This window comes from Canis aureus, chromosome 32, assembly GCF_053574225.1.
Source record: "Canis aureus isolate CA01 chromosome 32, VMU_Caureus_v.1.0, whole genome shotgun sequence".
NCBI lineage: Eukaryota > Metazoa > Chordata > Mammalia > Carnivora > Canidae > Canis > Canis aureus.
Genome location: NC_135642.1, coordinates 15,948,214 through 15,975,904, shown reverse-complemented (window position 1 = coordinate 15,975,904; position 27,691 = coordinate 15,948,214). Strand labels below are relative to the sequence as shown.

General features: G+C 40.6%; 2 protein-coding genes across 4 annotated transcripts in view; one reads left to right on the top strand and one right to left on the bottom strand.

The window, feature by feature from the left end:
* Positions 1 to 785, top strand: part of SPG11 (SPG11 vesicle trafficking associated, spatacsin) — a 71,794-nt gene extending 71,009 nt beyond the window's left edge. For all 3 annotated transcript variants that reach the window (XM_077880907.1, XM_077880906.1, XM_077880908.1), the window contains one exon: positions 214 to 785. In XM_077880907.1, coding sequence (XP_077737033.1) covers positions 214 to 394 — 181 coding nt within the window. In that variant the 3' untranslated portion in view covers positions 395 to 785. The remainder of the gene's footprint in view (positions 1 to 213) is intronic.
* EIF3J (eukaryotic translation initiation factor 3 subunit J) lies at positions 681 to 26,249 on the bottom strand. The gene is made up of 8 exons (XM_077880918.1): positions 26,096 to 26,249; positions 25,906 to 26,009; positions 12,911 to 12,965; positions 12,340 to 12,431; positions 6,462 to 6,576; positions 3,915 to 4,076; positions 2,781 to 2,854; positions 681 to 2,483 (listed from the first exon to the last, which is right to left on the bottom strand). The coding sequence occupies exons 1-8, from the start codon at positions 26,133 to 26,135 to the stop codon at positions 2,352 to 2,354; spliced, it is 774 nt and encodes a 257-aa protein (XP_077737044.1). The 5' UTR covers positions 26,136 to 26,249; the 3' UTR covers positions 681 to 2,351.
* Positions 26,250 to 27,691: the final 1,442 nt, after the last annotated feature.

Genomic DNA, 27,691 nt, shown 5'->3' with positions numbered 1-27,691 from the left:
CCCTTGGGAGTATTGCACTTACCCCAAATAAGGTGAGCATTAAGCTAACATTTTTAATGAAATAATTTCAGCGTTTAGCTCGCAACCTCTAACGCTAGTCTTAAATAATTCCTCAAATTCCAGGGTCCTCTCCTTTGTAAGTAGCTGTGTCAGAGCAGATAATCCTTGCTCAAGATAGCATCTTAACTTGTACCTTATGCCCCTTTGTCTTAGATATAAACAACATCAGCCGACAGACACAGCTGTGAAAAACCTGAAGAAGTTACTCACATACTGTGAAGATGTCTACTTGTACTACAAGCTCGCATATGAACACAAATTTTATGACATTGTGAATGTGCTTCTGAAGGACCCTCAGACCGGCTGCTGTCTAAAGGACATGCTAGCAGGTTAGGTGGATTCAGACGCTAGGAGGGTGGCTACTGCCAAGGTGTCCTGGGTGCTTTGTTCTTGTACTGAGATGAGGTGCTGACAGGTGTTTGCGATCGTAGTAGAATAGACTGACCTGGTAACCAGTCCTCTGTGAATAGGGGGTAAAGAATGAATTTTCACAAGGCAATAAGTATTTAAAAGTGATTGTTCATCTATACCACTTTATATAGATAGTGGTATTAAGATCAAAAGCTCCATCTTCCTATTTAGATATACAGTATTGATTAAAGAATACCTGTGCCTGCAGATTCCAGTTTCAAAGGAATTTAATATTATTTACACAGTTAAGGAACAGATGATACATTTCCATTTGTTAGAAACTGATCTCTATAATAAAATAGATTTTAAATTCACTGTATGTCATTATTACTGCCAAGGAAATCTTAGCCCTTGTCTGCCTTAAAACAATCTTTATTTGCTGTAATTATTGCTGCATAGTCACTGCATCCTGTTAATTCCTCCAAATCATTTAGATGGTCCTGTCTTATACTCAGTACTCTACAGAACTTTGACTGAGGTTCCTAGTTCCTATTTAAGAGAAATTTAAAACCTTTTTTGTTCTGTCCCTACTTTTGATTCTCTGATGGTTTCAAAAAAGACTCCAACCACAAATTTGGTTAAATTGCTTAGAAGAAAATATACAATAAAGATCACCCAATCTATGCTTACAGCCATAACCTGAGTAACAAGCTCAATTATTCCAAATAAATAAGCTCTTCTAGGTAATTAGGCCTTGGTATCTAAACAACCAAATAATTTGCCCAAATAAATAAGAGGAGGAAGGCAGCCCCATACCTTTGTTGCTCTAGGGTGACACTATTCAAGGCCTGGCATGTCATTTTTGTCTTAAAGCTGTAACTTCTTGTCAGGCATTATTTATTAAGCTTTATAAGTATACAGAGAACTCTAGTCCCAAGAGCCGTGTTCTATATTCTCCAAAAATACCTCTTGGGAGTTAACACAAATTTTAAGTCCTCACAATAGTGATTTTATTAAATTAGTTGCTTTATAAAACATTGCAGATGTCATAATTGTTAACATAACAATTTACCAAACTGTAGTCAACTGGTGCAGTTTGCTGAGCATGTTTTATAAAGGAAAGCAAATGCCAAAACCCTGTTAAAGTTGTTCAACTGCAGCTGAGGAGAACAAAGGAGAATTGTTTCTCAGACACTTAAATCAGGGAAAGAAAACAGGTAAAGAGCTTCCCTCCCCCATGTGAAGCACTCTGTCAGCAGAACGGTCTGATAAATAGAAAGTAGACAGTCTATGCACTTGAGAGATTCCACAAGTTGTAATGCAACACAACGGAGAGGTTTACCTTCTTCAGCTTCAAAGTTGGAGGGTTTTGGTCATTTTAATTTTTAAATATCAAGCTAGTGCTTTTCAGCCGTTTTATCTTCACTCTGAGATAAGCAGTCTTCTTCACAATGTAATTTAATATCCTCACGCTCAATTTTAAGACACAGCAATTTTAATACTAGGTGCACACCTCATGCCCTTGCTGCAAACTGCTTTTCTTGACAAGTTATGAAGTAGTTCAAGGAGGTATGGTTAAGGCTGTATTACTGAATGGTGCTGGTAAATACTACACAATTTTTGTCATGTTGCAACCTTTGTTTCCAAGTCAGTGACTGCTGCTATGGAATCAGATAGCAACAATGACAACATTATTAGGTTTGTTTTTTTAAACTATGATTTAGTAGCAACTGAGGTTCCCAATTTTAACCCCTTGGCAGCAAGATCCAAGTTCCCTCATTCGCACATTAGCACCTAAGTGTCAAGGGGTTAAATAACCAGCACAAAAGATACTGCACTTCTGATTGTAGCATTTGGCAGAACTGAAAGGAAAGGAAGTTGTGCTACATGTTGAAGGGATTGTGGGCAACAGAAAGAAGACACCAGGAGAAGAGAAAATGTCACATGAAGTCTTCATAGTCTTGTACATATCCTCCGTCATAGCCGCCATAATCTGCCAGATCGTCTTTCATGGTGGCCTTTAATCCCCCTCCAGGGACCACACCTTTCTTCTTCTTTTTGGCTTTGCTTTGCTGAAGATAAAAAAAGTTTTAATTCATGAGACTACCTACTATGGGCACCTTTTCTGGTACAGAAACTCTCAGACACCAAAGCCTCTGGTACCAAAAAAGCTTCAGTTCTCAAAGGGAGATCTCAGACCTAACCCAGGGAAATCACTACTAATTCCAAAAAGAAAACAAAAGGATGGTAATGGCACTCACACTCCTGGCTCTGTTCCAGTTTAGCTTTAGTTCAGGCTCCTACGACACTTGAAACTATTATGCCAACGCCCCATTCTCAAATAATTTCCCTCACATGCTTGCTCTTACCTTTTCTTGCTTTTGTTTTTCACTGCAAAGCACGGTCAATGAATTGGTAATCTTTTTCAAGTCATCAATTTCCACTAAAAAAAAAACAAAACAAAACATTTAATTTGGCCATCATTAATTCCAGTAACTGAAAAGGCTATGAATTTGTCCTGTTAAACATAAGATGGTGGGCAGCCCGGTGGCTCAGCGGTTTGGCACTGCCTTTAGCCCAGGGCCTGATCCTGGAGACCCAGGATCAAGTACCACGTCAGGCTCCCTGCATGGAGCCTGCTTCTCCCTCTCTCTGTGTCTCTGCCTCTCTCTCTCTCTCTCATGAATAAATAAATAAAATCTTAAAAAAAAAAAAAAAAAGAACTCTTCACCCCTTCTCCATTTTCTACCACAGAACCAGAATGAAGAGTCAGTGTCTCAGAAAGGTCAGTGTCCTACTAGAAAAGAAGCCTGTTTATGGGAGAACACACCCTTCCATCCTTACAAAAATATCAAGCTAGAAACAGACAACAGTTTTTAGCTATCAAAAAAGTGTTTCAGTTTTGGTTAGAGAGCACCTTCACAAATGAAACTATAAGTTCACTGTATAGAATTCCTCTTTCTCAATCTTAAAAACAGTCCCTTCCATAATTAGTGCCACACCACCCCTGGTTTTTAACTCCCACACACCCTGCCTCTGAAATGCATGACTCTTCTCAGGGCACGCACCACACCCACAGACCCAAAGAACAGGTACCAGCAATATTGAGCAACTTAAACCTAGTCACAGGCTTCCTTGTTTGTAAAATGAACAGATACTTGTTGTGGTCTCGCTCTGCATTAAAATCCCATATGCTCAGGGATCATTTTCCCAAAAAGACACTTCCTAGTCTTTTTAAGATATAATTAGGTAAAAGAATAAGCTAGTGTTTTATTAGCTGCTGGGTCAGCAAAGCTCAGTTGTCCCTTTTGGGAAGCCATTATAAAAACATTAAAAAGGCAGCCTCAAAAAACAAAACCACTCACACTCACTGTCTATTTGCAGAACATTCCCAAGGTAACTTCTAAAAAGCAAATCCTAAGTTTATTATAGAACGCAAAAAAAAAAAAAGTCAACTTCCATCCTCCTGAGTACGAATCCAACGACAGATTAGAAATACTTACATGAAATACACACATCTCGAACTAAGGCTTCCAAAAAACTAGCATAATATAGTGACTTTTCATATTGTGTAATTTTATCTTTTAGTAACTTCCCAAACTCTGTGAAGTCATCTCTTGAAGATGGGTTCATAGCATCTATTCCATAAACTGTATTATTAACACCTGTAAGAGAAGAGGGAACACTAAAAATTCTAGATTTTTTTCAAGTTTATAAACCAGTTAGTTAGCTGAACAACCCTGTTACTTCATGCTATAGCTCAGGTTCTTAACCTAGATCCACTGAAGCGCTTGGACAGCATTCAGGAAGTCTGTAAATTTAGATCAGAAAAAAATTTACAGGGCAGCCCGGGTGGCTCAGCAGTTGAGCCTCTGCCCCTGGCCCAGGGCGTGATCCTGGAGTCCCGGGATCGAGTCCCACATCGGGATCTCTGCAGGAAGCCTGCTTCTCCCTCTGCCTGTGTCTCTGCCTCTCTCTCTCTTTGTCTCTCATGAATAAATAAATAAAATCTTTAAAGAAAAAAAAAAAATTTACAGGGATGCCTGGGTGGCTCAATGGTTGAGCATCTGCCTTTGGCTCAGGGTGTGATCCTGGAGTCCTGGGATGGGTCCCACATTGGGCTCCCTGGATGGAGCCTGCTTCTCTCTCTCCCTATGTCTCTGCCTTTCTCTATCTCTCATGAATAAATAAAATCTTAAAAAAAAATTTACGGCTTTATTTTCACTAACCTCTAATTTATCATTTCCTTCCATTTTTCATTACAGGCAACAAATCACAGTGATATTAGCAAAACCTGTTACCAGTAAAGATTTTCATATCACATTACAGTTGTAATTACCGTGAAATACTGTTTTTAAATTATATTACTTATTAACCTGCCACTAGATCTTATTTAATGCATTAATAAAGGAGCACACTACTGAATCAAGTTATTTTAATATTTTGATATCCATTTCAATATAAAAGTAAAATCCTGTGTGTTTTATTCATTTAAAAACATTAAATTGGAAGAGACCCACAGTCTTCAGCAGACCACTGAAGGAGCCCCTGGTATAAAAGGGATTTTATTTAAAGTTACTTAAAAGTTATTTAAAGTATAGGTCTAAGAATAGCCCACAGTAAAGTGCGAAGAGAAGGAAAAAGCAAAAAAAAAAAAAAAAAAAAAAAAGAAATAGTTCCTGAGAAAGTATCCAGCTAACTGACTCCAGAGGCTAATAAGCAGGGGTAAACCATGTGTGAAATCCCAATAGAAAAATTAATCTAGCCTAAAAGGATTCTAGGCTAAGAGACAGTACATTCTGTATCCTCTTCAACAGTAAATTAGTTAACAATACCACTGATTCAGTATTTTAGTATGAGAAACACAACATTAAAATCCTATTAACCAAATGATGCCTGTATGAATGCATGTTTTTGCCTTGTAATCTGTAATTGTGGTCCCATATTAGAATTTATAGGTATCAGGTAAACTCTTCTCTTTAATAAACACATGGGTGGCTTTTACCATCCTATGAAGACACTGGATAATGGCTGTATGCTCTCTGTAATGAGATGAGTGCAGTTAAGACATGCCAAGCACACACCAGTGCACAGGAGAATCACAGCAACTCTAGATTACTAGCAACTCGTACAGAGAGAAAAATCACACCTTCCACAGAAGGGAGAATGATCATTATGGCCCGCTTGATCCATTTTAAAAAAAGAAGGATGGCCTCGACGGGATGAGCACTGGGTGTTATACTGTATGTTGGCAAATTGAATTTTAGAAAAATTTAAATTAAAAAAAAAAAAAGGAAGGATGGGGGGGGAAAGTCAAGATAACCTAGATCCTTCTTAGTTCTAGGTTTCAATTTCAAAGTTACTTAACTTTCAACATGATCCGGAAAAAAAAAAAAAAAAAAAAAAAACTTTCAACATGATCTTCTACTCTGATAAGTACTCAACAGGTAATGACAACAATGAGCTTAAACAAAGTGAGAGCTTTAAACTATTCCTCTGGTCATGTTTCTTACTTTATTTACCCTTTACCCCTGGAACACTCTGAACTTACCTATCTATAGGACCCTGAACATGTCTTTTATATCACGTACCAACCACAGCTGCAGGGATGGCACATAGAAATAGAAGCCCTCCAATGACAGGGGATGGAGAAGGCCAAAAAGAGTCACAAAGAAATAACCCTGAGCAAAGGCACAGCCTTATAAGTCAGTCTAATATTTAAACCTCAAAGCTACAGGTCTCACATTTCATCCAATTCATCCAGCTGATAAATGTATTTAAAGCAGCAGTGTACTTATTTTGGGTCCAATGACTTATCTTAATAATTTTTTACTTGATACTCCTAATTATTCAAAACCCTAAGCACGTTTTTCACTCTAAGCAATGAAATCTCAAATATAAATATTAAAAACTCCTTTCTAGTATCTAAGTAAGCCAGTACTGTATTATTTCAAAAAAGGAAGTGTCTTCTAAACTTTCACAACTAGTAACATATTCACCTGGAACTTCAATATTTCACTGCAATCACCTTCTCAACCCCGCCCACTTACCAAAAGTTTCTTTTGCTAATTCAAGGTCTGACTCTTCCTGTAATTTCTTTAGCCTCAGTTTATCTGCTAATAGTTCTTCTGGTGTTAGCACTTTAGGTTCTTCAGGTTCTTCTAACTAAAATGAGACAAAAAGGAAGTTTTAAAACATCTGGCATTGTGATGGACCAGTACATTTTTGTATTGCTAATATTTTTATTAAGCATATAGAAATAGGGACGCCTGGATGGGTCAGTGGTTGAGTGTCTGCCTTTGGATCAGGGCGTGATCCCAGGGTTCTGGGATCGAGTCCCATATCGGGCTCCCTGCAAGGAGCCTGCTTCTCCCTCTGCCTGTGTCTCTGCCTCTCTCTCTGTGTCTCTCATGAATAAATAAACTTTAAAAAATAAAAAATAAAATAAAAGATGGAACTGACATGATAGAAAAGGGAAAACCTGTACACTCATATCTGCTACTAAAGACTGTATTTTGAAATAACCTTTCTAGGGCAACTTAGTAAGATGTATGAGTCTTAAAATACTTTTATATGGAATCAAAGAATTCCACTTCTAGTTATTTACCATAAGAAACCAAAGATGCATACAAACATTTAGCCACAAGGGTGTCCAATGGAGTATTACTTATAATTTCAAATACATTTAGAGACAACCCAAATTTCAACAGAATGGTTAAATATGACAACACAGATGATCCTCAAATAACATAAGTTTGAACTACATGGGTCTACTTATTCACAGATTTTTTTTTCAATAAGATTTATTTGAAAGAAATAATAAGCAGGAGGGAGAAAGGGAGATAGATCTGAAGTACACTCCGCACTCAGCATGGAGCCCAGCACGCGGCTGGATCTCATGATCCTGAGATCATACCTGAGCTGAAACCAAGAGTCCAGTCCAACATTTAACCAGCTGTACCACCCAGGCTCCCCATCTTTATGATTTAATAACATTTTCCCCCTCTTTTTTACTTTATTGGAAGAATACAGTATATAATACAACTACAAAATTATGTGTTGACTATTTATATGTTAGCAGTAAGGCTTCTGATCAAGAATACACTATCATATGCACCCCAGGTGGCTCAGTGGTTTAGCGCCGCTTCAGTCCAGGGCCTGATCCTGGAGACCAGGGATCGAGTCCCACATCAGGCTCCCTGCATAGAGCCTGTCCCTCCCTGTGTCTCTGCCTCTCTCTCTCTCTTTCTCAGGAATAAATAAATAAAATTTTAAAAAAAGAGTACGCTATCAGTAGTTAAGTTTCGGGGGAGTCAAATTTGTATGTGGATTTTTTTGACTGTGCAAGGAGTCAGCACCTTAACCCTCAATATTGTTCAAAAGTCAGCTATACTATGTAGACATAAAAAAAATGTCTTTCTCCAAAGAATCATAAAAAGAACTTATCTTTTTATATTTGTTACTATTACAAAAGTAACACATTGTTATTTGTTAACAAATTTAAACACATACCATGGAAGTTGTCACTTATTTCCCAGTCCTACTCCTCTCAGATGACTGTTAACATCTTTATACTGTGATATTTCCTATAACAAACGCATTATTTTACTATAAGGGAAAGTCTGTGACAGTATTTACTGAAGTGGGGAAAAAAGTAAAGGAAGCTTGTGCCATTTGTGATCATCCATGTCTATGCAGTTTGCAAATTCTAATTCAGAAGTCTAGTTCTGTAATACATAGCATTCTGTTTCTCATGGAGAAGATGAAATGAGAAACGTCATTATGCCAAGTTAAAGAAATATCAGAATACTTTCTTGAAAAAGGGAAATATCTTGACTTAACCATCTTAGCAGATCTGGACATCATGAAGTATCTCCTGCATCAAAAGTGAATATACTGAATACACTATCAAACTAAGGTTTCTTTACACTGGAGACTAATACCAAGACACAACAAAAGCAGTATAAATTTCAACTTCAATGACCAAGAAAAATCTAATCAAGATGGCTTCTTAGACTGAGCTATAAGATCCTATTGCTTGTCCTGATCATAGAAACACACATGTAGGGATCCCTGGGTGGCGCAGCGGTTTGGCGCCTGCCTTTGGCCCAGGGCGCAATCCTGGAGACCCGGGATTGAATCCCACATCGGGCTCCCGGTGCATGGAGCCTGCTTCTCCCTCTGCCTGTGTCTCTGCCTCTCTCTCTCTCTCTCTCTGTGACTATCATAAATAAATGAAAAAAAAAAAATTAAAAAAAGAAACACATGTAGCTATTTTTAGATACACAAATATAAATTATTAAAAAGTATCTAAAATGTTCCCGACTGGAGGAAACGGGCACTTTCATACATTGTTGGCAAATGCAAACTGGTTACAACCCCATACAGAGGGCATTTTGTGAACATTTATCAAGACCACAAATATGATTTGCCTTTTCATCCAGCAATATCTCGCCTGGGAATTTATCCTGCATATATGACTACACCCATTAGAAATGACCCACATGGGATGCCTGGGTGGCTCAGTGGTTGAGCATCTGCCTTCGGCTCAGGGCATGATCCTGGAGTCCTGGGACCAAGTCCCGCATCGGGCTCCCCACAGGGAGCCTGCTTCTCCCTCTGCCTGTGTGTGTGTCTCTCTGTGTCTCTCATGTATAAATAAATAAAACCTTAAAAAAAATGACACACACATATGGTTATTCATAGAAGCACTGTTCATCAAGTAAAGGACTGGAAGAAAAAAATCTAGCTGTCCACCTCTAGAAGACTGGTGAAATACAATATGGTGCATCTAGGCAATGGAATACCATACAGCTACCAAAAAAAAAAAAAATGAATAAACCAAACACTAATGAAAATGATTTATTATAGAGGGTGACAGGGAACAAGATGGAGAGGCTAGAACAGGAATGGATGTGTAAGACTTTTCTGAGTGTACCATTTTGGTGTAGTTTTGACTTCTGAACACATTTCATGTTTAAAAAATTTTTAAAAAAACTTTAAAATGAAAACAAATGACTCTAAAATGTATATTAAAATACACAGGGGGGGCAGCCCTGGTGGCGCAGCACCTTGGCGCCACCTGCAGCCCGGAGTGTGATCCTGGAGACCCAGGATCGAGTCCCACATCGGGCTCCCTGCATGGAGCCTGCTTCTCCCTTTGCCTGTGTCGTTGCCTCTCCCTCTCTCTGTGTCTCTATGAACAAATAAATAAAATCTTTAAAAAAATAAATAAAATAAAATACACAGGGGAAATAATACAAATGACTTTAGAACCCAGGATGTAATTCTACATCCTTAGTAGGATATATTCTAAGCCCCAAAAGAACTGCAAGGAAATCCTAAACTTTATTCAGTAGCTTTATGTTACTGGTATCATAGAAAAGCAAATAAACAATTACATTATTATACCAGTATTTTCAGAATAAAAGAAAACGTCAATATGAACTAATGCTTACACAACACAATGCTTATACAACACATACACACAACACAACACATTTCTAGCTTCACCCATTAAAAAAAGGTCTAGAAGGCAAGTCCACCTCAGTAACACTGAGTAACTACTAGCAACTAAATTTGGCCCCTATCATTTCCAACTAAAAAGAACCATAAAGAAGTAACTGATTCAAGGCCTAAAGAGAATTTACCAGGTGAGCCCAACACTTCTTATTCTGCCAGAAAGCAGGGAAGTTTTCAAAGACTAATGGGATTCTGTAAAAAAAAAAAAAAAAAAAAAAGAAGAAGATTGGGACATCTTAAAGGGTTTCCTACTGGCCAAAGCTGGGACAATTTGAGCATCCAAAAAATAATTACTGTATCTAAATAAAACACAATAAATTTATAAAAATCTGTAAATCCATAAATTCACTCAGAAAAAAAAAAAAACCTACAAAAATCCCTCATTTTTCACCATTGAAGTTATGATTACACTCTTTCCTTACTCTGAAAAACTGGCAATTAATAGAAAACAATTGGGACGCCTGGTTGGCTCGGTGGTTAAGCGTTTGCCTTCAGCGCAGGGCGTGATCCTGGAATCCCAAGATCCAGTCCCACATCAGGCTCCCTGCATGGAGCCTGCTTCTCCCTCTGCCTGTGTCTCTGCCTCTCTCTCTCTCTCTGTCTTTCATGAATAAATAAATAAAATCTTTTAAACAAAACAAAACAATTACGTTTTTACTCTTTCAGCACAAATCATATCCAGAGTAACCAAAAGCAAAGTAAGAAGAAAAAAAAAAAAAGCCAGCCAATAACAAATGGAAGAGAAGTCATAGGATGAAAAAAATCACCATTCTGCAATCCCTAATTAGGCAACAATCATCATTAACACTAAACAAACTGGTGAGAGGTTGACATGAAACAAGGATTAGGTTGTTACCACCTTAACCCACTGATCAACTTTAGCATCACTAATAATAGGACACACATGATGTGACTCCTGGTGTGATGTGATACAATATAAAGCACACAGCATGACCTCTGAAGCGTTCCAATTAGAAATGTTTAATCTGAATTTGGAAGTCAAATCTGAGAAGTCAAACTTTTAGACTTATCTGCCAAGTTACAGAAAATTCCAAATATAAGTAATCAGACAAATCAAGAAGGTGGGATGTTTTATAAAACAAAGGGGCTCCTCTCTTCAATAAGTCAATGTTATCTTAGAGAGAAAGACACTCCAGGCGACTTAGGATATCTTAACCACCTAATGCAATGCAAAGTCCTTGTCTGAACAAACCATACATAAAAGACATTTGGAGACAATCAGGAAAATGCATATAAACTAAATACTAGGGCAGCCTGGGTGGCTCAGCGGATTAGCGCTGCCTTTGGCCCACGGCGTGATCCTGGGGACCCGGGATCGAGTCCCACATCAGGACCCCTGCATGAAGCCTGCTTCACCCTCTGCCTGTGTCTGTGTCTCTGTCTCTCTGTCTCTCTCTCTGTGTCTCTCATGAATAAATAAATAAAATCTTTAAAAAAAAATTAAAATTAAATAAACTGAGTACTAGAGGACATTAAAAAATTATTATTCACTCTAATAGGTACTTAATCATGTAAGAAATAGCCTTGCTTTTTCAGAGATGCATACTGAAGTGTTTAAAGGTAAAATGCATAATGTCTATTGTGGACTTGATTATATTTTAACAACAAAAGAGATGAAGCAAATATGGCAAATATTAGCAACTGTTAAATTTAGGAGACAGACGATTATTCATTTTCTCTATTTTTACGTTTGAAATTTTTAATGAAAAGTCAAAAAAAAAACTAAAAAGCTCTCTATGGTGATATGAAAAGATCTCCATGATATATTAAAGCAAGATGAAAACTATAAAAGTAAAAAAACTTAAGAAAAGCAAGGAATAAGAATATATAGTTATATCCAAAGACACCTCCGCGATGCAAGAAACCAATATTCACTTAGGAGACAGAGGGAGAAAAAAACAGGATGTTGAGAGTTCTTAATACTGTTTTGACTTTTGAATCATGTAAATGTACTTTCTATTAAAAAAATTAATATAGAAAAAAATTAACATAGAGTTCCTGATCTTCCTCCAAGTAATCAGGAACACCTACATAGTACATGGCAGAGAAATGGTTACTTTTTTGTATTTTGCTCAATATGTACAACTGCAATTAATCACAACTACAAAGAATTGCAGGGAATGGCAAAAATCACTGATGGTAGTACTACACAATCATGACTGTTCCTGAACATTTGTGGAAATTTAAAAGGCATTCTAATACATAAAGCTTCCAGGTTAGCTTTTTGCAAAACCAGAAATTCAGTTTGGGGATTCACTTGGTGGATAGTATCCATGGAGTCTTTACAAAGCCCTTCAGATTGCGATGTAATATTTGCTGCCTATTAAGACACTGTACCACTACTGATGTGAGAATTCTGTATTGCAGGAAACGAATGGTACTTACCCTCTTTTTAATTTCTTCTTGCCTTTTCTTCTGTTGCCGTTCTTTCTCTTTTATTTTCTCTACTATTTTTTTCTTTTCTGAAACTTTTACTTCTGAAAGAAATGTTTTAATCACAGTTATCCTGAGTATTTTCCAGTTTATGGATAAGACAGATATATAATACTTGTATACTTCAAGAGACCAAACTTCTCCCAGCTCCAGTTTCATATGGTGACTTACTGGCAAATAAGAATGGGAAAGTTCTGGGACTCTTCCTTTCTCCTCTCTGATTTGATTCCTAGGACCCAAACACCTCCCTTCCTATTTCCCTAGCACTTGCAGCAGGATTTAGTGAGGTCACATAACCTACTCTCTCCTAACAGCAGCGCTCCAAACAGAAAGCAGTAGGCAGTACCCAATATGATTATGATTTGAGGGGAAAGAAAGGAATAAAGAACAGAAGAATGTTTGGCTTCTAAACACTAAAATTCTCAATTTTGTGAGCTAGATTCTATCATATGTCTTAACATAAGCACTACTACATGCTCACCAAGACAGAAAACCAAAAAATAAAGGAACCCCAGTGGCTCACCTGGTTTTACTTCTGCTTCCTCTTTTTTTTCATCATCATCATCATCCCAGTTATCCTAAAGAAAAGGATCTCTATTAATAATTCTTGCATAGGATGCCTGGGTGGCTCAGCAGTTGAGTGTCTGCCTTAGGTTCAGGGCACAATCCCGGAGGCCTGGGATCAAGTCCCGCATCGAGCTCTCTGCATGGAGCCTGCTTGCTTCTCCCTCTGCCTACCCCTCTGCCTCTCCCTCTGTATATCTCATGAATAAATTATTTTAAATAATAATAATTCTTGCATATTTACTTTTCCATGTACACCTTATTATCAGCTTGTCTAACTCCACAGAAACAGTATTTTTTTGATATTGCATTAAAATTATTAATTAATGTTGGGAGAACACACATCTTCATGATGTTGAGCCACCCTAGCCAAGGAAAAGGTCTGTCCTTCCGTTTGTTCAACTCTACTTCTGTATCTTTCAAGTAAAGTTTTAAAGTTTCTCTCTTACGGGCGCCTGAGTGGTTCAGTTCATTGAGTGTCTACCTTCAGCTTGGGCCATGATCCCAGGGTCCTAGGATGGAGCCCCATGAGGCCACATCTGGCTAACTGCTCAAGGCGGAGCCTGTTTCTCTCTCTTCTCTGCCCCCTCCACCCCTGCGCATGCTCTCTCTCTCTCATGCTTTCTCTCAAAATAAATAAAATCTTTTAAAAAAGTTTCTCTCAGAAGTTTTGTGAATTTCTCTTTAGGTTCATTCCTAAGAATTTCTACATTCCTACTGTAAAAAGAGTTTTTTTCCTGTTAGTCCTCTAACTGGTTACTATTTGAGTACATAATTGGCTTTTATATGTTAATTTTACATCCTGCTACCTTACTAAATTCATTTATCACTTTTCATGGATGCTCCAGGATTTTCCAGGTGTACCACCAAATCATATGCAAACGAGAATGGCTTTACTTCCATACCAATTACTTCTTTTTTTTTTTTTTTTTAAGATTTTATTTATTTATTCATGAGAGACACAGAGAGAGGGGGTGGGCAGAGACACAGGCAGAGGGAGAAGCAGGTTCCATGTAGGGAGCCTGACGTGGGACTCGATCCAGGGTCTCCAGGATCACGCCCTGGACTGAAGGTGGCACTAAACCACTGAGCCACCCGGGCTGCCTCCATACCAATTACTTCTTAAAGACTTATTTAGAGGGCAGCCCGGGTGGCTCAGCAGTTTGGCGCCGCCTTCAGACCAGGGTGTGATCCTGGAGACCAGGGATCGAGTCCCACATCAGGCTCCCTGCATGGAGCCTGCTTCTCCCTCTGCCTATGTCTCTGCCTCTCTCTTTCTCTCTGTGTCTCTCTCATGAATAAATAAATAAAATCTTAAAAAAAAAAAAAAAAACTTATCTAGAGAGAGAGCAGGAGGAGGGGGAGAGGAAGAATCTCAAGCAGATTCCCGGCTGAGCGCAAGCCTGAAGCCTCTGATCCTCTGACCTGGAGATTATGATCTGAACTGGAACCAAGAGTCTGACACTCAACCTACCGAGCCACTGTACCCCACTTCATTACCAATTCTTATGCCACCACAACAGATTTATCTAATTGCACTGGCTAAACCTCTAGTACATTGTGAATGGTAGCAGTGATAATGATCATTGCCTAGTTCTTCTCTTAATGGAAATGCCTCTAGTGTTTCCTCATATAGTGTATGCACCCCAGCACATTTATGCTGTGCTGATAAATTTATCAGTTATTTTCTTGCCTGCGAATTTCAGTTCAGTTTCTTCCGGAACATACATGCTTTCATTATTTTTTCATTTAGATCTTGGTCCATGTGGAGTTTTTTTCTCTTGTGTGGGATGAAGTAGGAATCTAATCCTCTTTCCAAATGGTTACCCAGCTGTCAGTTACTAAAAAGTCCACCTGAGTCCTGTGATTTACTGTACCCTAAATTTTCACAGGTACTTGGTATATGTCTGCTTTCTACTCCATCCCGCTGTCTATTGTCTCTTCATACATCAATACCATACTGCTTTCATTACTTTATAGTATATTTTTATATAGGCTATGCTTAGTCCCTTCCTTATAGGTTTTCAGGTTTTTAAGTATTTTCCTGGCCATTCTTGCATTTGTTTTTCCATATTAACTTTTATATCAACTTGTCTCATTCTATAAAAAAGCTTCTCAAAAGAAAAAACAAAAAGCTTCTCTGTTAACAAAACACAAGACAACCAAGCCAAAACTACTTCTCTTAAAGTAATTTGTAGCTGTTTTATTTTTTTTTTATTTTTTTTTTTTGCAGCTGTTTTAAATAAAAAACTGAAAGGCCTTCATATCTTTCCCAAATGTGAAAGTATCCAACATTCTAGTCAATAACTCAATTATTTCAAGTAATATTCCACTCAACATGACCCTGGTTAATGAATTAAATCTATATAATATTTAAACCCAGTATTTAAGAGCAGTCAAGAGCTGATCAATAGCTTCTTGAATCACTCCCTAACTTGGGCAGGGCACTTTAAGGTGGATCTATACTCTTGTCTTTTCTTCTTTTTAAAAAAAATTATTTAAATTCAATCTGCCGGGATCCCTGGGTGGTGCAGCGGTTTGGCGCCTGCCTTTGGCCCAGGGCGCGATCCTGGAGACCCGGGATCGAATCCCACATCGGGCTCCCGGTGCATGGAGCCTGCTTCTCCCTCTGCCTGTGTCTCTGCGCCTCTCTCTCTCTCTCTCTCTGTGACTACCATAAATAAATAAAAATTAAAAAAAAAAATTAAATTCAATCTGCCAACATATAGTATAACACCCAGTGCTCATCTCATTGTGTGTCCTCCTTAATGCCATCACCCAGTTACCCCATTCTCCCACCCACCTCCCTTTCTGCAACCCTTTGTTTGTTTCCCAGAGTTAGGAGTCTCTCATGGTTTGTCTTCCTCTCTAATTTTTCACCCCTCAGTTTCCCCCCTTCCCTTATGGTCCCTTTCACTATTTCTTATATTCCAAATATGAGCAAAACCATATAATTGTCTTTCTTCAACTAACTTATTTCACTCAGCATAATACCCTCCAGTTCCATCTACATCGATGTAAATGGTAGGTGTTCATCCTTTCTGATGGCTGAGTAATATTCCAAATTCTTTATCTATCTATCTGTTGAAGGACATCATTGTTCCTTCCACAGTTTGGCTATTGTGGACACTGCTGCTAGGAACACTGGGGCGCAGGTGTCCCATGGTTTCACTACATCTGTATCTTGGGGGCAAATACCCAGAAGTGCAATTGCTGGGTCTTAGGGTAGCTTTATTTTTAACTTCTTGAGGAACCTCCAAGCTGTTTTCCAGAGTGTCTCCACCAGCTTGCATCCCTACCAACAGTGCAAAAGGGTATTCTTTCTCTATATCCTCACCAACATTTGTTGTTTCCTGTCTTATTAATTTTAGCCATTCTCACTGGTGTAAAGTGGTATCTCATTGTGATTTTGATTTGTATTTCCCTGATGGCAAGTGATATGGAGCATTTTTTCATGTGCTTGTTGGCCATGTGTAGGTATTCTTTGGAGAAATGTCTGTTCATGTCTTCTGCCCATTTCTTGACTGGGTTGTTTGTTTCTTGGGTGTTGAGTTTTGCAAGTTCTTTACAGATCTTGGATACTAGCCCTTTACCTGATATGTCATTTGCAAATATCTTCTCCCATTACGCAGGTTGTCTTTTAGTTTTACTGACTGAAGCTTTTTTATCCTGATGAAGTCCCAATGGTTCATTATTGCTTTTGTTTCCCTTGCTTTTATAGATAGGTCTTGTAAGAAGGTGCTGTGGCCAAGTTCAAAAAGGTTGTTGCCTGCGTTCTCTAGGATTTTGATGGATTCTTGTCTCACATTTAGATCTTTCAACCATTTTATCTTTGTGTATGATGTAAGAGAATGGTTCAACTCTTGTGTTTTCTATACCTAAGAGAGTCTCTAAATATAAATTGATTATCAAATAATTTTCCAAAGGCTCCACAGACTTAGAATGTTTAATAGGGACAGACAACAGCCTTGTATTTTGATAGGGCTTTAATCTATAGGTAGCCTGGCCATTGTCTCAGCAACTACCAGGCACCCTATGACATGCCATTTGAAGCTGAACCACAGATTACAGATGCAAAGCAGGGGGCCCTGATGCCACTGCAAGATGTAGAGGATGACTAATGTGCCTAAGTATGACACCAAGCTTCTGTTTTATAACAAGACAGGTCATAATCTGAATCAGTCTAGACATTTAAACTAACCAAGCCTTGACTTTAATAAAAATCTCTAAGTCCACCAAAGGACTAAAAATCCTGATTAAGGCTGCCATACAGTCTGCAAGCAGAATAGAAAATAGTTCGTATGAAAGTAAAATATTTTTATAATCACCCTTACCTTGGCAATTTAGCTCAGAGTCAAGGTTAACAGACTGAAAGCAAACCTGCTAGTCATTGTTTGGACATCTAAGACACAAGAGTTAGAAATTAGAAAGCAGATGTTTGTATAATCTCACTGGTTTGCTTAAGTGCTTGTTATCAATATAGCACAGTACAAAAGGAATCCTAGAACTAAAAATAAAAAGTAAACACCAGGAGTTTTTGTTGTTGTTTTAATCTTCACAGAACATAGAAAGCTGGGTCTGTGAATAATATTCCATTTAGGCAGTGCTTCAGACAGGAAGACCACTTGTTTACTTGAAAGGGGTACATAAAAAAAAAAAAAAAAAAAAAGAAAGGGTACATATTCACCACTTTCTACTAATAATAGTGATGATGACAAAAATGATGATGATAAAGCATTTGCCAAGTACTTACTTTGTACCAGGCACTGTGCAAAGGGTCTTACATCTAGTAACAGAGTTAACCCTCACAAAAGTTCTGTAAGTAAGGTAGTGTTATCCTCAATTTATAGATAAGAACATTAAGGCCCTGAGATAGCTATCCCAAAATCTCAGTGAAATATAACGAAATAACTAAACAACAACAACAAATGAAGGAACCAGTTCTAAATGGACCAAAGTTCCTTTATAGTGTCACAGTAAACGTAACTTTACACCTGAGTCCTGAATTACATAATAACTCTCTGAGAATTAGGTCTCTCCCACACCAAAATTTGTTCTTTCCATCAGTTCTGGAACGAGTTCCCCTGGAATTGCAGGAAAGCTGATCAAAGAGAAGTGTATGGCACATAATATCATGTCCAGCTGCAAATCTATCTAACTCAAATTGCCTGTGATGGTTTTCTACTAATTTTAAGAAACTAGTCTAGCAGCCTCTAGTAAGTACTAAGTGGCCAAGACTGGAGAAGTATGGCTAAAACTGAAGAGCTCCATCCTGATACCTCCAACATGAAGAAACAAACATCAGAGGAGCATTTCTCAGTTCCCGTTCTCAGTAAAACTTCACCCCCACCCATATCACACCTCCCTCAGTATCTCATTTTTATCAATTCTACCTACCACCTCTATCCCTGTTCCTGGTTTTCCCATCAAAGCATAAACCTTATTCCAGACACTCAAGTTAAACTGTCTCATCAATGCAGACATAATAAGGCTACTTAGAATTCTACCACAGAATGGACTGTAGAAGCAAAAGCAGTGGTTCCTATTAACAAGTCCTGGGGGATCCCTGGGTGGCGCAGCGGTTTAGCGCCTGCCTTTGGCCCAGGGCGCGATCCTGGAGACCCGGGATCGAATCCCACGTCGGGCTCCTGGTGCATGGAGCCTGCCTGCTTCTCCCTCTGCCTGTGTCTCTGCCTCTCTCTCTCTCTCTGATGTGACTATCATAAATAAATAAAAATTGGAAAAAAAAAAAAAAGGCCCAAAAAACAAGTCCTGGGAACAGCAATGGTATCTGTTCCTATGTTCATAAAAGAACCATTAAAGGCAAGCCTTGCCTGTCACCCTCACCTCATAGTGCTCAAAACAAGTCTGCCCTGAAGTTTCCGCCATTCTGGGGACAAGTCCCTAAAGAAGGGAGCATAGTGATGTTAACAAAGAGACTGGTCACCCTTCCAAATAGATGTAATCCCAAAAGCAGGTCAGGTAGTTTTCCCCAAGAACTTAAACTTTTTGTTTCCTTAGTTATAAAATTTGCAAGTGCCTAAAAAATACACATAAGGTAGAATGTTGAAATCTGCCCAATTTTCTGTAAATACTAGGACTTTGTAAATGCTGACAATAAATTCAAATAAAATTCAAAAAAGGTTCTTAGAGGAACAACTAAAATTAACACATTTAAACAGCAAGTAAATCTGTAATTTAGTAATCTCTAAATGGTTATTTGGTTCCAGAGAATACCTATCAATAACCAAGTAAATTCCTTACCCAATTATTTTTGGTAGGTAATAAATCTTCCAGGTATATTATTCAATTTATCTTCAAAAGAATTACCCTGGTTGCTCTCGTAAAATAGCTAGCTTCCATAAAACAGAAGCAGTATATAAACTACTTACTTATCTATACTCTTCTACAGATACACACCCAACACCATTGGAATAATTTTTCTGAAAGAGATGGCTGCTTTTCAAGTTTAAAACCTGCTTCCCAATTGAACATGACTGAGAACTGAAAACAAAAATTTTAAATCCTGCTTTTTAAAAATTTATTATTTTTTTTATTTTTTATTTTTTCCAAGAAAAAAGCACTTGTTAGCATTTAATGAACCTCCCCCTATGTGGCTTCAAGCTACTAGAACGCAGGCGCCCCCCACACCCTTTATCTTCTCCTCAGTTCTTCTACTGAAGAATTTGGCCTTCACGATGACAGGCTGTTTTGGGAGTTTTCCCTTTCCCAAAACTTTGTAGTAGCCCGATCGCACCACATCGATAATAGGAGCAGCTCCAGAAAAATATGGAACGCTTCACGAATTTGCGTGTCATCCTTGCAAAAATTTCTAATAATATAGCCAGTAGTTGGCTAATCTATCATCTTCAAAATGTACAACTACAGAATGTCACATGCAGTGAGAGAACACATTTAGGGCTGAAAATGCTTTCCAACTTAAGCAAGATATATTTATAGATCGTCAAATAGAAGTAGCTTCAAAGGAGAGTGAAATTCTTCTGCCTCATAGAAAGAGTCCATTAATTAACATATACCCTTTTACTTTTCTTTAAGTAGTTTGGTTTAGATAAAGAATAACCTTTTGCAGGAAAAGAGCCTTCTGCCGACTTTCTGTGAGCTGTACCGACCTGCTCTGAGAGGCCTCAGAACTCTGTAACAGTCTTCTTGCATGGCTAGACTTCCCAGCAAAGTTCAGTTTTTAAAAGAAGCCCAAATGTTCTTCCATCACCTCAGAACTATGCTGGCTTCTGGAAGCCAAGGTACCTGCCTCAATAAATTCTACTTCATTTAATTCAATTCATTAAGTTTTTAACATCCTACCATGTATTATGGCTCAGCACTCAGTTGAATTCCATCTCAATGCCTACCTGTCTTATATTTGGAACTGTCATTAATCAATTCTACTTTAAATGCTTAGCTAAAGCAAGATCAAGATACTGAACACTAAACAAATGGCTTATTTAATTCCAGTCATCCATCAAGACAAACATATTAAGTATTTTTCAATAACAAACATGCTTCCTAACTAAAAACTTACTAGTTGATTAAAACTTTCAGGGAACTGAAATGATATAATTGAGATTTTCCTCAAAATAATCTGGTTAGGGGAGGAGAAAAGCAAGTGAAGATATAGAAGAAATAAGATCGCTCATAGGTTTATTAAACTTCTCTTTACCTCTGTTTGTTTGGAATTTTTCATAAGAAGTTACACACACTTCAAGATACCCATTTCCTGGCAAAATGCCCATCTTCTGAGTATTTCCCAATAATCTCCCATTTCTCTGAAGTAGAGATTCCCTTCTTCAGAAGTGCTATTTCCAATGCTGGAAAAATGTCCTCACTGGGCACCTGAGTGGCTCAGTCAGTTAAGCATCTGCCTTCCGCTCAGGTTGCAATCCCAGGGTCCTGGGATTGAGTTCTGCATAGGGCTGCTTCCTCACCAAGGAGTCCGCTTCTCACTCTGCCCCTCCACGCACATGTTCTCTCCCTCTCTCAATAAATAAATAAAATCTTTAAAAAAGAAAAGAGGGACGCCTGGGTGGCTCAAGGGTTGAGTGTCTGCCTTTGGCTCAGGGCGTGATCCTGGAGTCACACGACTGGGTCTCACCATCAGGCTCCCTGCGTGGAGCCTGCTTCTCCCTCTGCCAGTGTCTCTGCCTCTCTCATAAATGAATAAATAAAATCTTTAAAAAAAAAAAAAAACATAAAAATAAATAAATAAAAAAGAAAAATGTGCTTACTCTGGTAATTTATTTATTTATTTAAGATTTTCTATTTATTTATTCATGAGAAACACAGAGAGGGAGACAGCGAGAGGCAGAGACACAGGCAGAGGGAGAAGCAGGTTCCATGCAGGGAGCCCAACGTGGGACTGGATCCCGGGTTTCCAGGATCACGCCCTGGGCCAAAGGCAGCGCTAAACCACTGAGCCACCCGGGCTGCCCAATACTCTGGTAGATTTAAACTATTAAGCTGGATAGGATCCTAACAGATGGTTGAATGGGTAGAATGAGACAGGTAGTTTTCAACTAAGTTCATTCTCAGATCTTTTTTTTTTTTTTTTTAAAGTTTTTTTTTTTAAGTTTTTTTTTTTTTTTTTTTTTATGATAGTCACAGAGAGAGAGAGAGAAGCAGAGACATAGGCAGAGGGAGAAGCAGGCTCCATGCACCAGGAGCCCGATGTGGGATTCGATCTTGGGTCTCCAGGATCATGCCCTGAGCCAAAGGCAGGCGCCAAACCGCTGCGCCACCCAGGGATCCCCATTCTCAGATCTTTTAAAAAAAAACTCTATAACAGTATTACAGGAAAAAATGCCAGAGATGTTTGAACACAGCCAGAAGTTTCTTCAATACAATTCTACACACCTTGAATAAATCCAGCTTTTAATCTATTCTATATTGAAATGTTAGGAGACTAGTAAAATGGAATAAAAGTTATACTGCCTCTGTTTTTTTTTAAAGATTTATTTATTTATTTATTCATGATGCATTAGACTTTTTTTTTTTTTTTTTTAATGATAGTCACACAGAGAGAGAGAGAGGCAGAGACACAGGCAGAGGGAGAAGCAGGCTCCATGCACCGGGAGCCCGACGTGGGACTCGATCCCGGGTCTCCAGGATCGCGCCCTGGGCCAAAGGCAGGTGCTAAACCACTGTGCCACCCAGGGATCCCCTATATTGCCTCTGTTTGCAGCGGATAGCTAGCTACACACTTCCTTCTTTGTCACCACAGCCTGTACATCACTCCAGCAATGGGGAAGGAGTCCAGTGATATATGCTAAGTGAACAATTCCTCCCACTAACTCTGCATAAGATCAGGATAGTAAGAAAGGTAAAATAAAGCAAGTACAACAGGAGAGTATGCTTCCCAGTTCTCATCTTTTTTTTTTTTTTTTTTAAGGATTTTCTTTAAGTAATCTCTACACTCAACATGGGGCTTGAACTTACTTACAACCCTGAGATAAAGAGTCGCATGTTCTACCAAATGAGCCGCCAGGGACCCCTGGTTCTCATCTTTTTTTTTTTTTTTTTTTTTTAAGATTATTTATTTATTTATTCATAGAGACAGAGAGAGAGAGAGGCAGAGACACAGGCAGAGGGAGAAGCAGGCACCATGCAGAGAGCCTGACGTGGGACTCGATCCAGGGTCTCCAGGATCATGCCCTAGACTGCAGGCGGCACTAAACTGCTGCGCCACCGGGGCTGCCGGGTTCTCATCTTTTTAACTGGGAAGAAGCACAGGCTTCTCTCCTCATGAATATTAGCAATTCTACGCTTTCACCTAAATCCGTTTCTGTCACTACCAGACAGCTATCTGAAAAGTCTTCAGGGAACCAAAATGTTATAATGTCTACTGAAAGACAGTAAACTACTGAAGCAAATTACTGTAACAAAGACCTCAGTTTTCTCTTCATATCTCAGGACATTACACATGACACTAAATCTATATTCTTAAAGGTTAAACACTAGATGATGACATAAATCGAAGAACTTACTGTTTCTGCGTATCTTACCTTTGAAGACTTTAAAAAATTCATACGTTGTACTATTTAAAGGTTGCGATTATTTGATCTCATGAAAACTAAGCCTTGTTTTCGTATCCTTACAAAAGGATTAAGTACTAAATTATCAGAATTCAGAAATTTGGTATTGACAAAATTCAACTTCTAGATTGGTAAACTCAGAGCAAAAACTTGCTTGACAACCAAGGTCATTCCATTCAAAACACAAAATTCACAGAAAAATAGCCACTGTGGGGAGAACTTATTCTGGAGCTCAGGAAATCACAAAATGCGGTACAAAATAAACCCCAGATACTAGAGGTAACCGGTATATTTTCCTTTAGCCAGAAAAATTAAGACTACATCTCAAGTAAGAGTATTAACACTGGGATGCCTGGGTGGCTCAACGGTTAAGCATCTGCCTTCAGCTCAGGGCATGATCCCGGAGTCCCGGGATCAAGTCCCACATTGGGCTCCCTGCATGGAACCTGCTTCTCCCTCTACCTATGTCTCTGCCTCTCTGTGTGTGTGTGTGTCTCTCTCATGAATAATAAAATCTTTAAAAAAAAAAAAAAAGAGAGAGAGAGTATTAACATTAACTGAGTGCCTCAGAAGTGCTAAGCAACTCTGCTTAATGCTAGACATTTAATCATTTAAGGTGCAAAATAGGGGTGCCTGGGTGGCTCAGTTGGTGTTAGACTCGATTTTGGCTCAGATCATAATCTCAGGGTTGTGAGATCAAGCCCTGTGCCTCAGACTCCACAATGGGTGTGGAACCTGCTTAAGATTCTCTCTGTCCGGGATGCCTGGGTGGCTCAGCGGTTGAGTGCCTGCCTTCAGCTCAGGGCGTGATCCTGGAGTCCTGGGATCGAGTCCCACATTGGGCTCCCTGCATGGAGCCTGTTTTTTCTCTGCCTGTGTCTCTGCCTCTGTCTCTGTGTCTCTCATGAATAAATAAATAAAATATTAAAAAAAAAAAAGATTCTCCCTCTCCGTACCCTAAGTAAATAAAATGTAAAACAACCCCCCGAAGTTATCTCCTATAATGAAAACTTAGACTGGGAAACTAAAAGGAAAGATTAAAAAACTTGTTTGTGACCACAAATAGAGAAAATGTCAAGGCAATATAATGCACACCCATGTCTGTCTGATTCCAAACCTAAGAATCAAACTACTCCATGAATACCATAACCTGGGAATCTTGAAGAAATTCAAAAGAAACCAACATTTCAACTCAGAAATAAAATGGACAAGTTGAGTTTTTCTCCAAGATCAACTTCAATGTTTATGTAAAAGAAATAAGATATTTGAATAAAAGAAAAGAATCTGCACTGAAAGAGTGACTGGACAAGATGACCTTTATGGTCTCTTAGCACCTGTAAATCTCAAACTTAGTTACTTCATTTTCTGGTACTTCTTTCCTGATTTATCCCATCTTTTCTTCTCATTTGCTAAATCATTCCCAATTTTCAGAACAGATGTCCTAACTGCTGCATCCAGTAAGCATACAAAAAGTCAAAGGACAAATCTGAACTGAAGGCTCAAAACAGAAAGTCCAAGACAATTCAGGGAAGTAACTAATACCTTGCAATGAGACTGATACACAATCCATTCCCATATATATACAACATGTAAATACAGCATTTAAGTATCTTCACAAGAGTACTACTCATTTATTAATCTCAATGTATGCAAAGCTCACATTCTCCCTGAACCTCAAGCTGTTCCATAAACTGGACATCTATCTCATTAGACTCTGAGGAGAAAAAGGTAAAATCCAAACAAAAGTAGTATTAAGCTCATAGTGATTGTCTAGCTTAAATTTTTTCAACCCGAGCAGGACTGAACAGGGTTCCCAACATGTATTGAAGGGTAGAAATTAGGAAAGTGAAAAACATACACTAATTGAATCAAAACCAAAAGAAACTTTTTTCTCAATTCATACAAAACTTTATCTGCACCAATATATAAAGATTTTGAGAGTTCTGTTAATAAGAATCTTAACATTCTGGGGTTGAGAGGTGTTAGCTACTTAAAAACAAATACACTAGTCATACTGTCATCTGAAGCCATTTGATAAGTCCCCAGGAGTTTTCAAAAACAAAATGTACATCTGGTTTAGATCAACAAAGCACAGGGGAAAAACACCGGCCCCTCGTCTATTCCAACCAGTATTTCCTTAGGAATCATTTGTATGTAGATAAATAACTCTATCAACTGTCCATTTCCAGGTCGCTGGGTGGACTACCTAGGTTTCTGGCCAGTAACTCCTGGTTATCTCAGTACTCGGTTCATCTCTTTACCACAGGGCGGGGGAGGGAAGCCTAAAGTTATTTCACTTTACTGCTTCTATTGGTCTTGTGTTTCAAAAAAAAAAAAAAAAAAAAAAAGACTGAAATTAAACCACAGTATTTCATTCATCTAACTGCTCAAACACACTCTACAAATGGGCCTTTGGAAACATAAATGAGTTACTGCCCCGGGAAGATCTGAGCTCAAAAAGGCAGGTGGGTTGCAAGACTTTCCATATGGGATACACCGTGGGGCTCAACCCCCGACTTCCCGGATCCTTCCGGCGAGCGGCTCCAGACCGCGAAGTTTGCACGTGGGCCGGGCCCTGCTGCTGCTGTCACCTCCCGTCGCCAGTTGGCGGATGGGCTCCGGGCCGGGGCGCAGACCCTTAAGAGGGGCCGGGGCCGGGGCCGGGGCCGCCACCGCCCTCTGCGAGGAAGTCCAAAAGGCCACGCTGCTAGACTTCGGCCCATATGGCTGGCGAGCCGAGGAGAGAAGGGCAGCGGGAAGCCCGACGCTGGCGTCTGGACCCGCAGCCCCGCAGGCCCGGGCGGCGCCCCTGGGCCCAGAGTCCACCCGCCCGCCTGTCGACGGGCATCCCCGCCCGCGACAGCGCCAGTCCGCTCCCGCGCCGCCGGGAGCCCCGGCCCGCACCCACCTTGACGTCCTCGTCCTCGTCCTCGCCTTCCCAGCGGTCCCCGCCGGCGGTGCCGCCGCCCCCCACCTTCCGCACCGGGTCTTCCACGGAGAACGTGTCCGCGTCTACGGAAGAGAGCGAGCCGCGTTAGCGCCTGCTTCGGCTTGAGGCCAGCGCCGGCCCAGGCCCTGCCCCCGCAACTTCTCCTCACCCCAGGAATCAGAGTCCCCCGCCGCCGCCGCCGCCGCCATCTCGAACCGGGCGTGAGCGTGTGTGAGGGCAGAGCTAGCGAGGAGTTAGCGCGGCGGAGGTGAGTCACTGGCTTTGCTCTCGTTGGCCGGCGCGGGGCAGGCTGGGACCGTGGCTGACTGTGCGCCGGGGCCCAGGCCCCGCCCTCTCTGGAGGCGGTGGCGGGGCGACGCGCGCGCGGGCGGAGAGGGGCGTGGAAGGCGGCGGCGGGCGCTGGCGGCGGCGGGAGGGTGAGCCCGAGGGGGAGAGGGTGGTGTCGGAGGCAGTGGCGCGGGAGGAGAGGAAGCGGCCCGGAGACGGTGCCCCCGGCCGGGCCCCGGGGAGGAAACAGTGCGAGGAATTAGGAGGGCGGCCCCTTGCCTGGCGCTTGGCCCCCGCCGGCCCTCGCCGGCCCTCGCGGGTCCTCCCCTGCCAACTCCAGCCCCTCCGCGTGTTCCTTTCGGTCGCGGGCGGTGAACGCCACGCCCGCCCGTGGGGGCGGTGGGCCGGCGGCCGCGACCCGACCCTCGCAGCGGGCGCCGCACCGCGCCCCGGCGGAGAGCACGTCTCTGGAAGCCAGCGCGGCCCGGCGCCGGGGAGGAGCGAGTGCACGGGGCCGCGCTCCGGGCCGCCTTCCCGGCCTGGGTGCTCGAATTCAGCTCCGGGCACGTTTGCTTCTAGGTAGTCACGAAGGGATCGAAGAGGGCCCCAGAACTCGAGGATTGTCCCTGCTTGGGAGCCCCTTGAAGCCAGCACACGATTCTTTGGCAGAGTAATTTCGGAACCTGGCCTGCGCCAGGCCTAACCTCTAGCCTTGTCCTCAACGAGCGCACGATCGAGTAGCAAAGACAGACATGTAAACAAAATTTCGACACAGTGTGATGACTGCAACAACAACAACAAAAGCATTATGAGGTTAAATGTAAAAAGGTAACTTGAACGGCTGCCCGGCACGGGTAGCGGGAGGATGCTTGAAAGGCTTCCCGGGGGATCCCTGGGTGGCGCAGCGGTTTGGCGCCTGCCTTTGGCCCAGGGCGTGATCCTGGAGACCCGGGATCGAATCCCACGTCGGGCTCCCGGTGCACGGAGCCTGCTTCTCCCTCTGCCTATGTCTCTGCCTCTCTCTTTCTCTCTGTGACTATCATAAAAAAAAAAAAAAAAAAGAAAGAAAGGCTTCCCGGGGCAACTACCACGGAATCCGGAATTTGAAAGACCGAGTGAAATGTGTTTCAGTACCTTTCCGGTGGAAGGAATGCTCCGGTCCTCGACCCGACTGGCACAGTCGGAGATAAGCTGAAAAGGGAGACTAATCAAAATAAAGGGTTTCAGCTGGGCTGCTCTCTGCCCTTTGGGCCCCTGGGCTCCACTGCAGGGTATTAAGAGGGGAACAGTTCCAGATATTTTGGCTTTCCTTTTGTTAAATTAATTTATGTCTGAATGTGTAATATACCTACATGATATAAAATTCAAGTTATAAAAGAGCATATACAATAACCAGCCTTTCGATTCTTTCTAGGAACAGCCGTTCCTTGTTTCTTACGTATCCTTTCAGGAAGTCTACAAATACACAATTTTTTAA